This window comes from Pungitius pungitius, chromosome 3, assembly GCF_949316345.1.
Source record: "Pungitius pungitius chromosome 3, fPunPun2.1, whole genome shotgun sequence".
NCBI classification, from domain to species: Eukaryota; Metazoa; Chordata; class Actinopteri; order Perciformes; family Gasterosteidae; genus Pungitius; species Pungitius pungitius.
Window position 1 is genome coordinate 27,688,374 of NC_084902.1, and position 12,365 is coordinate 27,700,738.

The window sequence follows — 12,365 nt, forward strand, 5'->3', positions numbered from 1 at the left end:
GCATGGACCCCCCCCAAACCAGCCCCTCAGGGGTCAAGAGTGCGGAGCACGATTGTTCTGTCAGGCTTCTGTTGTCAAACCCTTCTATTAAACTTCCACTACTTCAGAGAATGCAAACAGATGTCCTTCAGTTGTTTCACATTTGTTTTTAATGGTCAGAAGCAGGAGGTACATTTTGTGCAGCACTTAAAGCAGCTGACAGCCTGCTGCATACATTTAACCTTTAATCAGCGGGGTTCAAGCCTCTCAATGAGGAACCTCTGACGTTGCACCGTTGTTCGATTGTATCTGTGTATGTGCGAGGGAGAGAAGATATAAATGGATATAAGAAGATATAAACGCTCGAAATATAGGGAGTAACTGAATGGAGACTGATAAGATATCGCAAGCTCCGTATCTGACGAGCACAGCAAAGGTGATCCTTTCAAAACGCCAAGTTAAAGTCTCACTTCAGCTCAGAAATGAAAAAACGTCATTAAAAAAACTGATCTTGTTAAAACAGATCCATGGCTGCGCCTTAAAGGCCCCAGGGATGCGACGCCATGACGACGCGCAAAGCAGCCGCCGCGCCACGTCGACTGAGTGAAGCACCATGGGACATCCACCCCAGAGGCTGCTCGGGAAGAGGCAGATTACCGACACATCACATGCCCACCGAGGTCACATGTTCTCCACATGAATGGCATGTTGTAGGAAAGCGAGGCACGTGTTTTCTTCTTCTCCTTTTAAAAAAAAGAGTTTTAACCTTCGGAGTAAACGTGAGCCACAATAAATGCAAACCTTCACGTCAGAAAGTGTTGGAGGCCCCTGGAAAAGTATTGAGCTGTTATGAATGATAGATTCACTGGAGGAGACGGGAAATGATTCAGCGGGAAGAGGATGTCGAGAGCTACTTCTCTAAAAAGTGGTTTCAGAATGCAGCTGCAATAGACAGTGACTCCTCTCTTTTTCCATTTAAGTGGTAAATGCACATTTCAACATAAAGGATGCCTCCTAAAAACATGTCTTGTTGAAACCCCAAATATGTGCTCCATCCTGAGAGAAGGATCTGTCTTTTGTTTCCACTCTGCATCCCTCAGACATTCCTCCTGGTTCAATGTGGCAGAAAATACTCGACACATTTACGAGGCTGCAGAAAAATATTTTTGAGTATTTGCTGTTACAAATAAACGTTACCAAACAAACCCTACAGGAAACTTTACACATTTATTTGGGGTGACACTGGCATCTAGAGGCAGACCCAGCCGCTGTGGTACCACCGCTGTCCGCACGCGCCGCAGGTCACAAAGGTCACGGCGTCCTCGTCGGGGCCGCTCTGCCTCACCCACGCGGGCAGGAAGAGCGCCCCCCTGGAGACCTGCGTCACGCGGCAGTCCGACGCCCCGCATCTTCTGCAGCGGATCTTCTGCGTCGGCGTGCCTTCTGCCCCCCGGGGGAGCTGCCTCTCGCTGACCCCCCGGGACGAGTACGCCTCCCTGAGCTGCCGCAGCTCCGCGTTGGCCATCTCCCCCGCGGACATCCGGGCGAAGGCCTCGGCCGACAGGGAGCCGCTCAGGAGGCCCCGGCCCAGGTGCCCGTTTTTGGGGTTCCTCAAGTTGGCCACCTTGCTCCTCACGCATGCTTTGTACCTGGCGGGTTTGTGGAGCTCGTGGATGTGCCGCTCGATGTCCCCGGCCAGCTCGGCGGCCTCGCCCCCGTCGGGGAGTTGGTGGCGGAGGGCGGCGAGGAGGAGCTCGACGCATTTGGATCTCACGGGGGACAAACCACACGGCGTGGATGGGCTCTGGGCAGAGACACCGTCCGCCGCCGGGGGGGAGGCTTCTTGTTGTGCACGCCTCACTTGGCCGCGGCCCGTCTGTGCCGAGTCAGCGCAGGAGGCTCCCCCGCCCTCGGCCTCCTCCGGGGGAGACACCCCGCGGCCCTCTGGGCTCTCTGTCTGCACAGCGCGGCCGACTATGTCCTCTGCGTCCATGGCGGCTGCAAAGAGAGAGAGCGGATGCTTAAACAGAGAAATGAGACCTAAATAATAAATCAATGCAACGCGGTACAAAATAATTCCCAGTTTGTGCACCAGTCAACACTAAGAAATACTGCTTTTTGTTTGTTTACCTGCAATCCCGTGTTGTTCTCAGCCACTTCGCACACACAGGAAGCCAGAAGACGCTGCGAGGGGGCAGCCATCTTGGATCCGTCTGGGAAACATGAAGTGGCCTAAATTCCCCTCTAGGTGGCGGTGTAGCCTCGCAGAATCCCATCCCCCGGCTTTGGGCTTTGGGCTCGTGTGACATACGCTTACAAGGCAGAAACCAAACGGGCTGGAGGCTGAACATTGATGACACCTGTTTTGATTGCGTTCTCGTTTCCTGTAATCCGGCATCATTTTCCAAAGGAAGCGTAGTTGTGAGGGGAGTGTCATCCCGATTGCCGTAATCCTCCCCGTGGTGCATTGTGGTGTGCTGCATCTGTGATTGTGTCACAAAGGGCCTCGCGGTCGGGCCGTGGTTTGTGTAGAATGCACTGTGGGATTAGCTCTTTGTGTGAGGATTTACTTGTGTGCCTTTGGCTCTGGCAGGTTGTTGCATATTTAGAAACCAATCTAGATTTCTGTGTATCTTCACAACCCCATTTTTCAACATGTTGACCATAACAACAAAGCTGGATTGTCAGCATAGGCGGAAGCAATGGTAGGTCTTCCTATTAATCTCCATGGTTTTGAGCATTGGTGTCTCCGCAAGGTTGTGATGCTGTGAGGGGATTTGCAGGGGGGGGGGGGGCTGAATTGCACGTCGCGCTGCGTGCAGAAACAAGCAGTCCTCGCATGCCAACCGCCTCTGCGTTTTGCAGACCATGATTCTTCGGAAGAGCGGACGCCGTGGCATGACGAGATGAGGCAAGCCCCCTCAGCTGTTGTGCAATTATACGTTACTGAGGAAGAAGATGAATGAGTCTGCAGGATAATTCACGGTTGTGAGGCTCAGACGCGTTTACGGGGCCTTTTGAAACCTCGCCATCGGAGAGACGATTTAGAGACTGAGTAGTTGTTAAAACCTCCTGAGAGTCGGTTTGATATAATCACACATTTTAATATAAATAAATATAGAAACTCTGTTTTTTTTTTTTTAATTTGCACATGTATTCATTCCTGAATGACACTTTAATAACACCATTTTGTCTGTGAAGGGTGTTTGTCTTCACATCTGTCAAGGCGTATCGAATGGATCTTTAATGGAGTCCTTTGGCTCCGCTGACTGTGAATGAAAAGTCGGCTGCCTCGCTCCACGGGAATCGCACATTAATTATAACATTAACAAAAGCAGCCCCATTAATCAAAAGTTCACACCTCTCATTTTATTCACACTAAAATGGCTGCTTGACATATAAACAGCTCAGCGGGGGGGGGGGGGGGGGCATTATGTAACCTGGGATATGACATCACCCCTCTTAGTCTAATATTTAAAATCTGCACTTAGGACTGATGCAGCAGGGACAATAGCAGTGATGGGGTTTCTCTCCCCGCGACACGTGACTTTCAAACTTTGCACATTTTCTGCCGTAGTTTCTGTGGCTTTTTGTCTTTATGGGCTTTGAGATGGGTGGGGTCCAGCTGGAGTGAAGCAAAGAGACAAAAGCAGAACCCTCTGCATACACCCCCCCCCCCCCCTCCCCCCTCCCGCCTTCCCCCCCCTGTCTTGTGATGAACGGCACACGACTGGAACACCCAAAGGGACCCACAAGGCTCCTTGGATCTTATCAGGTCTTTTCACCGCGGCCTGTTGTGCGCTCTGCACACTCCCCTCTGGTCCGTGGGAGTGGAATTTTACCGGCAGGCCGCAGCCGTGGCGTCCGTTCGCCAACGGGTGGCGCTCTCTGCTCTGTGCTGGGTTCACTGGAGCTGTGCATGAAGAAGTGGAGTCCTGCTGTATCACATCCTGCTTTTGTTGTCTCCGCCTCTTGTGCAGACCACGCCACACTCGATGGCATGTAGGGATGAGTGCACACACACACACACACGCACACACACACACACACACACACACGCGCACACACACCAGCCCTTGAGAAACACAGCGGAGGAGGGTGGCCTCTCTTGTTAAAGTGATCAGTTTCTTCATGGACAGACATTCGTGACAACATGGTAATTCCCCAAGAGAACCCCCCCCCCCCCCCCCACAACCTGAGACCCCCCCCCCCCCCCCTTCACGCACAATTGTACAGCACGAGTGTGTTTGCAACGCTGCCATAGCAAATGAATGAAAGGTGGTCACAAAGATGAAATCACAAGCGGCTGTGAACCCCCCCCCCCCCCCTTCCGACCCCCCCGTGTGCAGGTTCTTTGTGTCTGATTGTCAATGATAGTTAACATTGTTATTGAAGGAATGTACACCTACTATCACGGGGGAGGGGAGGTTAGAGAAGGGGGAGGGTTGTGTATTTTTGGAAGAGAAGAAAACTTTCCCATCACACTGAACGCTGTGTCTTCATTTCCTCTTTCAATTCGGCATCGAAAAAAAAAGAAAAAGACGTTACCTTGAAACTGCCCTTTGTTCCGTTTGCTTCAGTTCAGGCCTTTGAACTGCGCGGAATCTTCATTTGACCCTTTTCCGTTGTAAATGCTGGGTGAAGATACCCCTTTTTAACGTGGTAAGAAGTGAGTTTAAAGCAGCTTGGTGCTTCCTGTTCAACACATTTATGCAGATGTTATAGAGTCACGCTGCAGGAGGAAAGTCTCCTTCTATCCTGCATCTGAGCTAATCGGTCTCGACAGGGTGGTGTGTGAGCGAGAGTTTGTTGTCTGTGAGGAGGGGGGGGGGGGGGGGGGCAACCATGACCCATCCCACACACACACCACCCATCGCGACCTTGAGGGTAACAACAGACGACTGAAGTGAACCTTTTGTGTTTCTGCTTTGCCTCGACTGCTCTGAAATGTTTCTGCAGACCAGACAAAGTGTCACCGCTTCTATCTGGTGCCTCTCAACAGTCTCGCATCGCTTCCGGCAGGAAGTGAGACTCCCCAAAACATGCAACCACCAACACCAGCGACTGTTATGTCTATTTCGGTTCATCGTAATATTGTCCTTTTTTTTCTTTCTTTTTTCTCGCGTGAGACTTGTCAAAAACCAGTAACAATAAGGAAGTGAGTGTGAACAACAGTCACACAAGACGTTCGTAGCGCTTCTGTTGTTTTCTTGCAGTGTGATCTGTGCCTCTGACACACACACACACACACACACACACACACACACACTAGACACATGGCCGGCCTTATGGGGTATCCCACCAGCCCCCGAGTTCCAAATAAACGGCGTCCTAACCACCAGTTGTGCGGCCTCCTCTGGACGGACGTTTACAGTGTGGCGGCGGGGGGAGGGGGCGAGGCTCTCCGAGGGCCAGCTGTGCACAGGTGTGAGGGGCCGCCGTTCGGTTTGGATCACATTACCGGTTCCAGCGTACCAGTTATTCCCATTACGGACCTTTCAGGCTTGATATTCATATCGGAAGTTGACTCGCTTTCATGAAAAAGCTGTGACTTCAACGGCAAAGTTCCAGTACCTTGAAGATAAGAGCGGGGAATTCTTTTGTCTCGCGGGGCGGCGCCTTGTGTGGGAACCAGCAGCGTAACAGAAGGCCTTCTGTCTGATGTGAGCGTACTTTCTCTCCGATACGGAGACGAACTCTGCTCCACAACTCTCCGAGGCGGCTCCGTGGCTGCTGCACACTACAACGAGTTTTGGGAGGATTAAGGCCAAAAGCCTCCCTGCACACTACGACGATCAAACTTGCACGTCCATGATGGGTCTTTTTTTTTTCCCAAAACAGAAATTTCACATCACTACCCCCCCCCCCCCCTCCCCTTCCCCCTCTGGTCATTTCCGTTGGGTGGATGAGTGAGTTCCAGATGTCCTGCCTTTCCTTCTCCTCCTTCATTTCCTGCTCCCTACCTTCCTCTCTCCTCTCTCTCCTCTCTCTCCTCTCTCTCAATGCATCACCCCCCCGACATCCTCCGTTTGTCCGATGGACGCAGGATGAGGCGCCACAGCAGGAGCGGGTGGGATGAAGTGTGTTCACAGACAAATGCACACACACACACACACACGCACGCCTTGTTACTGGATGCAGATTCCTGCCGGGTCATGTGGCGAAGACGTTGGCAGCCAAGTGAGAGCAGGAGCCACCACCTCCCTCTCTCTCCCTCTCTCCCTCTCCCTCTCCCTCTCTCTCTCTCTCTCTCTCTCTCTCCTTTGTCCTGTAAAGTAATCAGTGAGAGAAACGCGTTGCACACCAACACACGCGGTTTAGTTTGAGCCGCGAGATGGGAACGCAGCAAACAGATTGGGTGTCAAAAAACAAAAAAAGGTGCGATCACACATACCGTTCTTTCGGGGCTGAGCTAAATAAAAACACCCAATAGTCTGCGTTCAATTGCGTCATTGTCTTAATGGCAACATATCAGGAAAGAAGTGTTTAAAGTGACGCTATGTTGGTCTTCATTTCATTTTTTGATGTGAGCATCTGAGGGAAGATTTGAATGGGTTCTGTTCCCCATCATTGTAATTTCAGCCCACAAGGCTTTATTTCCTCTCCATGCAACCACAGAGTATCGATGATATAGCGTAAAAAAAAAAGCACCTTCCCTTTCAAATAGAGGAGAAAAGGCTGCAGAGGCCCAGCAAACCTCTCACTCCACTGGACATCACACACATTCAATGAGCCTCTATCTGTCCTGCAGATCGTTGACCTCTGAACTGCTCACTGAGTTGGATCGCCACCGATTTTCCTCCCTTTTCTCTGCAGCTATAGAACTCAAGCGGGAGGGTGAGTGCTCTCGCCATTTCGGTTTGGCTTGACATCGGAGGACTCGGGGGGGGGGGGGGGGGGGGGGGGCGCAGGTCGCTCTCTTTTTATTTCCTGTGGCTTTTGAGCTGCAGTCCTTTTGTCTCTCGGTTGATCGGAGGTGGAGCCCCGCCGCTGCGTCTGACTTCCTTCGCTCGCAGCGGCGCTCGTCTCAGCCCCGAGAAGGGGAACTTAACCAGAAAGAACACACGCAGACAATGTGCTGGTAAACAGCTGAGAGGAAGTAACCCTTGACAGGAAGAAGGTGAGCCGTCGCGTTGTCTAGGCCAGAGGCCGGTAGCTCGCTCTGCTTCGACTCAAGTGGAAACAGCTGTTAGCAGCGCAACCTGCTAACAGAGGTTTCCTCTGCCGAAATAAAACTAATAAAATGGATTGGCATTAAACGACAAGTGATGTCATTTCGTCAAATGTGCACGCTGATGTGATTTTAGCAGGTGAATCTCGTAAGCTTTTTTTTTATAAGCTATTTAAGCCCCAAATAAATTCCGTGAGGGTCAATTACGGCTTGATTGTAACAGTTGGAGCGAAAGAAAAAGACTGCGCTTGCCAGCAGTCACATCAGCAGTTAAGAATTAGTGGATGACTATTTTAGGCCTTTTGGGTTCTTGGTAAACGTTCCAAAAGCAGCGAACGTCGGGATTTGAAAATGTTGCAGCTGCAGCTGTGGAAAAGGAGTGGAAGAGGGTAAATGTTTCATCTCAGGCCGGTGCAGTGGATCACGAACCCGCCCTGGCTAAATAAGGCAAAACACTGGAGAAGGGAGAGAGAGAGAAAGAAGGGGAGGAGCAACATGGATGATGTCATGCATTTCACCGTGAAAACAAGGGGGGTCGAGTCAGCAGGGAAGAAACGCCTCCGTCAGAGCTTTTCTTTCTCTCTCCGTTTTTTTTGTCGGATTCCGAAAACGATGGAAGGAAGGCGTGAAGGGCCCAAAAATCCCACGTGATGTTCTCATTAAACCCAGACTGGTGCCGAGTCAGCAGTCGCTACACTGCCACGGAAGCGCTTTGGCGATATCTGGCGAGACGTTTTGTGGACCGGTGTCTCCGCGAAAGACGCGCTGCCGAAGCGCTGAGGGTTCGATGCACGTGACGACCCGGAATAACGCGTGGCCAGGGTCGTCTCGGAGCTCGTGTTAGAGGCTCCTTTGTCCGCCAGGGCTTTTCATTCCGACACATAAAGACACATTCAGCCGCTCACATCTGACAAAACAACCAACAGGAAACAGAACAGACACCTCCTTGTGTGCTACAAGCCCCCCCCCACCCCCCCCTGTTTGCACAAATAGTTGCCCCTGCTGTTATCAAGCCTGGGTCAAACTTCCTGTGTTTCTGCATTCGCGCAAGGGATCCTGGGAATTAAAAGCTGAAGATACGGGGGAGGGGGGGGCATCGACCCTCTGCGCCCGCCTCTGCTGGCAACAGGAAGTCAGCGCTCCCACTTCCTCCTTTGGCGGGAGCGAATGCAGAAGTGGAGATGGTGTCCGGGAGGGAGGTCGCTCTCGGTTCTCCATCCGAACCTCCCTGTTATCAGCGTTTTACAACGTAAAAGACGTTGTAAATCCTTCGAAAGCACACGTGGGACTCCCATGAAGCACCGAGAAGCGGCAGAGAATAGTTATACAAGCTAAAGTGTCCGCCTTAATGTGAGGAAGGTATAGAGTTCAATTCAAATATGGAGGCGGAGAAGAGCGTTCCCCCCACATCGCTGAAACAATGGCTGCTCTCTGTCCCGAGGTCTCTCCAGCTCAGCGCCGTGTGGCCCGGAGTGGAAGAAGTAGCACGCGACGGGGGGGCATCGTATCGTCTGTGCAACGGGGAAGGTCACTGGGCCGGTTTCAGTGAGACAGAGGAGGAGCCGGCACCACATTCTCCAGAGCTGACCTCACGCTTGGAAACCAGCATACGAAAAAAAAAAAAAAAAAAAAGGGGCTAAAAGAATGGACGTGAATCCAAAAGCCCGCTGACACTCGGATGGATCACAGTGTCGCTCGGGGTTTCTCTCTCTTCCTGCTCACCCACATTTTCACAATAACAGCTCAGCGTCGAAGGGAGAAACACACGAGCAGTTCCTCCTTTTGTGGAAACACATATTTAAACTGTTCTTGTTTCCAGGGGCAAAGTGGAAAATAAACTGTTGGTTCCTTACTTTCGTCCTCTTTCTCTTCCCCTGAAAGACGCAATTACTGCTATCACAGCTTCGATTACCAGAGATAAGGGGCCAGATTGTGAAATGCCTGTCTCACAGAAACTCGTGTCCAAATATGGTCGCACGCTGGCACATGGCAAGGGACAAAAAATGGTAGGTAAGAACAACAGATCTGAGGTTGTGTGTGTGTGTGTGTGGTTTTTTTCCACCTGCTGTGCACGAAAAGCCATGGAGTTCAGTCACAAAGTCTCATGCATATTCAGTTTGTCCCTCTCACTTTACCTGCCACAGTGGATCCATGTCAGCCGAGTACAACATAGGCCGCTAACGAGCAGGAATGCCCACAGATCAGTGAAACGGCGCGACAGATGCCGCCGCGGGGGGGGGGTGGGGGTCCCCGGTTATTGGGCGGCTGTTGTTCGCCGCCAAAGCCGCCCCCCCCCCCCCCCCCCGCACTCAGACAATGGCGGGCCTGGCTCCCCTCCGCCCCGGGCCCAGTTCACACCGTACTACAGTGAGAGGAAAGAGAACAGCGGGGAGAGCGGGTGATGGTTTGGTGGGGGGATGGGGGGTCGGGATGGGGGGGGGGGGCACTTCAGCTGCCACAGAGGAGCCTCTCCGAAAATATAGGGAAAAGTGTGAGGAAGAGAGACTGCTGCGGAGCATTTTTTTAATGGCGTGACAGTTGGCTTGCTATCTCAAGACGCAGCGTGGCACGTTGGAGCGTCACAGCCTGCTTCCTGCCGCAGTTTTGGCAGGATGGTTTCCAAGAGGACGCACAAAAATGTATCTTTAAAATAATAAGCCTCTGCGCTACGAGCATGTTAACGGAATGGAAAAAGAGCTTCACATTGATTGTGAGCAGAAGAATCTGTGAGAGAACTTAGAGCTGAACAATGAACAGAGGTGTCACTTCCCACACATTTATAGATTTCGGGGCCCCTGCCTCACACGCTCTACAAAACTCAATCGTCACTCGCAGCACCCCAAACATCCAGAGATTTCGACGTCACTCTTCATATAACAACATAAAAGGAACAGAAGTAGGTTACAGTAGATTCCATCTGCTGCAGCGGCTCGCTCCAAAAGCCTGAGGAATGCACAACAGGACACGTTGGCTGGAGAGGGAGGAATGTTGGCAATTATGGCTGCCCTGTGTGCCCTGTGTGTGTGTGTGTGTGTGTGTGTGTGCGTGTGCGTGTGCGTGTGTGTGTGTGTGCGTGTGTGTGTGTGTGTGTGTGTGTGTGCGCGCCGCAAACCATTCCTCCACAATATATCCGCCTTCGATGTGATCCACTAGATGGATGCCCGGGTTACATAAACAGAGTCAGATGGGCTGCTTCTAAGCATGACACTAGGATTGGTTCTGCACAGATGCATCCAGGGGGATTATGGGTAATATTGGAAAGTAGCATTAAGGGCAGACTGCCTGTCCGTCCGTCCGTCTGTTTATCTGTCTGCCGGCACTTTTGATATTAATACAATAAAGAATGAGAAAATATGTGACTGTATTTGTGCGGCAAGAAAAGAAAATTGGTATCAACTTCTCTGAGGATCTGGAATATTATTTAAAGTCTTGATTGACGTTACGACTCCACAAGTTAGAGGCTCTGTGTTGTGGCTTCCTGCCCACAAGTTGCCTTTCCACCATGACATTGAAGCTTGAAGCATCTCAGAAACAGGGGCAGGTCTGCACATGCTGCCCCCCCCCCCATCACAACCTGCAGAGTCACAGTCACACACACGGCGGACAACGACACAGGCTAAAAGACCGTCCAAACCCTCTCCCCCTGGGAGGAGACCAAACAGAGGATCAGCCTGATTCGCTGCCATTGACTTCTCGAGCCATCTGCTCCCTTCTTGGCCCCGGGCGTGTGTTTCCATGACAACGCAGTGTTGATAAATGGAGGAGAGTTTTATTTAAGTCTGCAATCTGTTTGTGTTTTGACGTAAATTCCACACTGCCTCCTTTGTGGGGCCGGAGGCTGTAAACCTTTTCATAATGGGAGGGAACTCCTTGCAGTATCATTATTGTTTAAAGAATAAACTTCTTCTATGAACTATGAAGGGGACATGCAACTCAGAATTGAACTAAAACAACATACTCAGGGAAACATTTCTTATTCAGAGGGGGTTTTCTTAGAAAACTGCTTCTCCTCTTCCCCCGAGAAGAAGCTGCCAGACTTTTGTCTGCTTGGGGATCCTCTTTCTTGTGACATTTTTATTTCTCACCAGTTTTTCAGTTCCCCTTCCTCACACCCACTCATTTAGAGCCGCTTTATTCACAGCCAAACTCAATGGTGCAGTGAAACAGTGAAGGTACTTATAAGGTGTTGGATATCCATCACAATGCACCTCGTACTGAATTAAATACTTTGTGTTAAGACGGAAAGTAAGGCTGGGTTCAAAATGGTGTCATACTTAGTTGGAAGATAAGAGTGTTATATAATATATATATATATATAAGAGGTTTGTGCACACTAGTTTCTAAGGGATTCTACAACATGTGATTTTACTTATTTCCTTTATTTAAACTTAGTTACATTCTAATGCAACATATATCTGTAGCATAAAGGCAGCAGTCAGTGATTGTCTCTTTCGACCTGATTATACACTTTTACACAGTTACCTTCGGGGGGGGGAAAGGTACAATTCTGGTTACTAGTGCGTCAGTAAAAATTGCTGTTGGACATTTTATGTGTCCTTGCCAAACGGGCTGCTAATTCAGCATCCATGTCAGCAGGGGGGGGGGGGGGACAATGTCACATAAACGCTTAAAATGTTGGCAGACCATGTCAACATCAGCATCCTGGTGCAGCCCCGAGGTACCTCAACGTCCATCTCTGAGCCTGCCCATCACCCAGCCTGTCTGTCTGCCTGTTTGTCTGCCTGCCTGTCTGCCTGCCTGCCTGTCTATGTGTGTGTGTGTCTGGACTTACATAAGACCCAGCCTGAGGACCTGCACTTCTGTCCCAAGTGTCTGGCTCTATCTGCTCAGCCTCGTGTCCCTGGTGGATCGGCGTGGTGCCAACAAGTCCCACCGCCGTCAAAGCTTAGCGTACAAATGTCCTTTCTATTGAGAATAACATACATGCAGACACGGGCTGCCTGGGGTCCTGTTGGTTTCACCCCTCTGGCGACCCCGCGTGCCCCCGCTGGCCGGGCAGCGATCCGACACAGATGTGCCAAAGACACAATCCGCCTTGCGGCTTCTCTCGCGTCAGTGTGCGAATCGGTCGGCCTCTAACGGACTGCCCCCTCGGTTTAGGCCGCTAGCATTAGCATGTCGTGGGCAAACTCCCGGTTTCATCCGACCGCTATCCAACCTGGGCTAGCCGGGTGGAACGCAGAAGAAGTGCAAA

General features: G+C 51.1%; 1 protein-coding gene across 1 annotated transcript; it reads right to left on the minus strand.

Annotated features, from left to right (window-relative positions):
- Window positions 1-106: 106 nt before the first annotated feature.
- Window positions 107-2,195, minus strand: LOC134127004 (transcription elongation factor A N-terminal and central domain-containing protein). The gene is made up of 2 exons (XM_062561459.1): window positions 2,110-2,195; window positions 107-1,977 (listed from the first exon to the last, which is right to left on the minus strand). The coding sequence occupies exon 2, from the start codon at window positions 1,970-1,972 to the stop codon at window positions 1,229-1,231; it is 744 nt and encodes a 247-aa protein (XP_062417443.1). The 5' UTR covers window positions 1,973-1,977; window positions 2,110-2,195; the 3' UTR covers window positions 107-1,228.
- Window positions 2,196-12,365: the final 10,170 nt, after the last annotated feature.

What these genes read in the sequence shown, in the direction of transcription:
- LOC134127004 (XM_062561459.1), bottom strand. Translation starts at nt 1,972, where the DNA reads ATGGACGCAGAGGACATAGTCGGCCGCGCTGTGCAGACAGAGAGCCCA.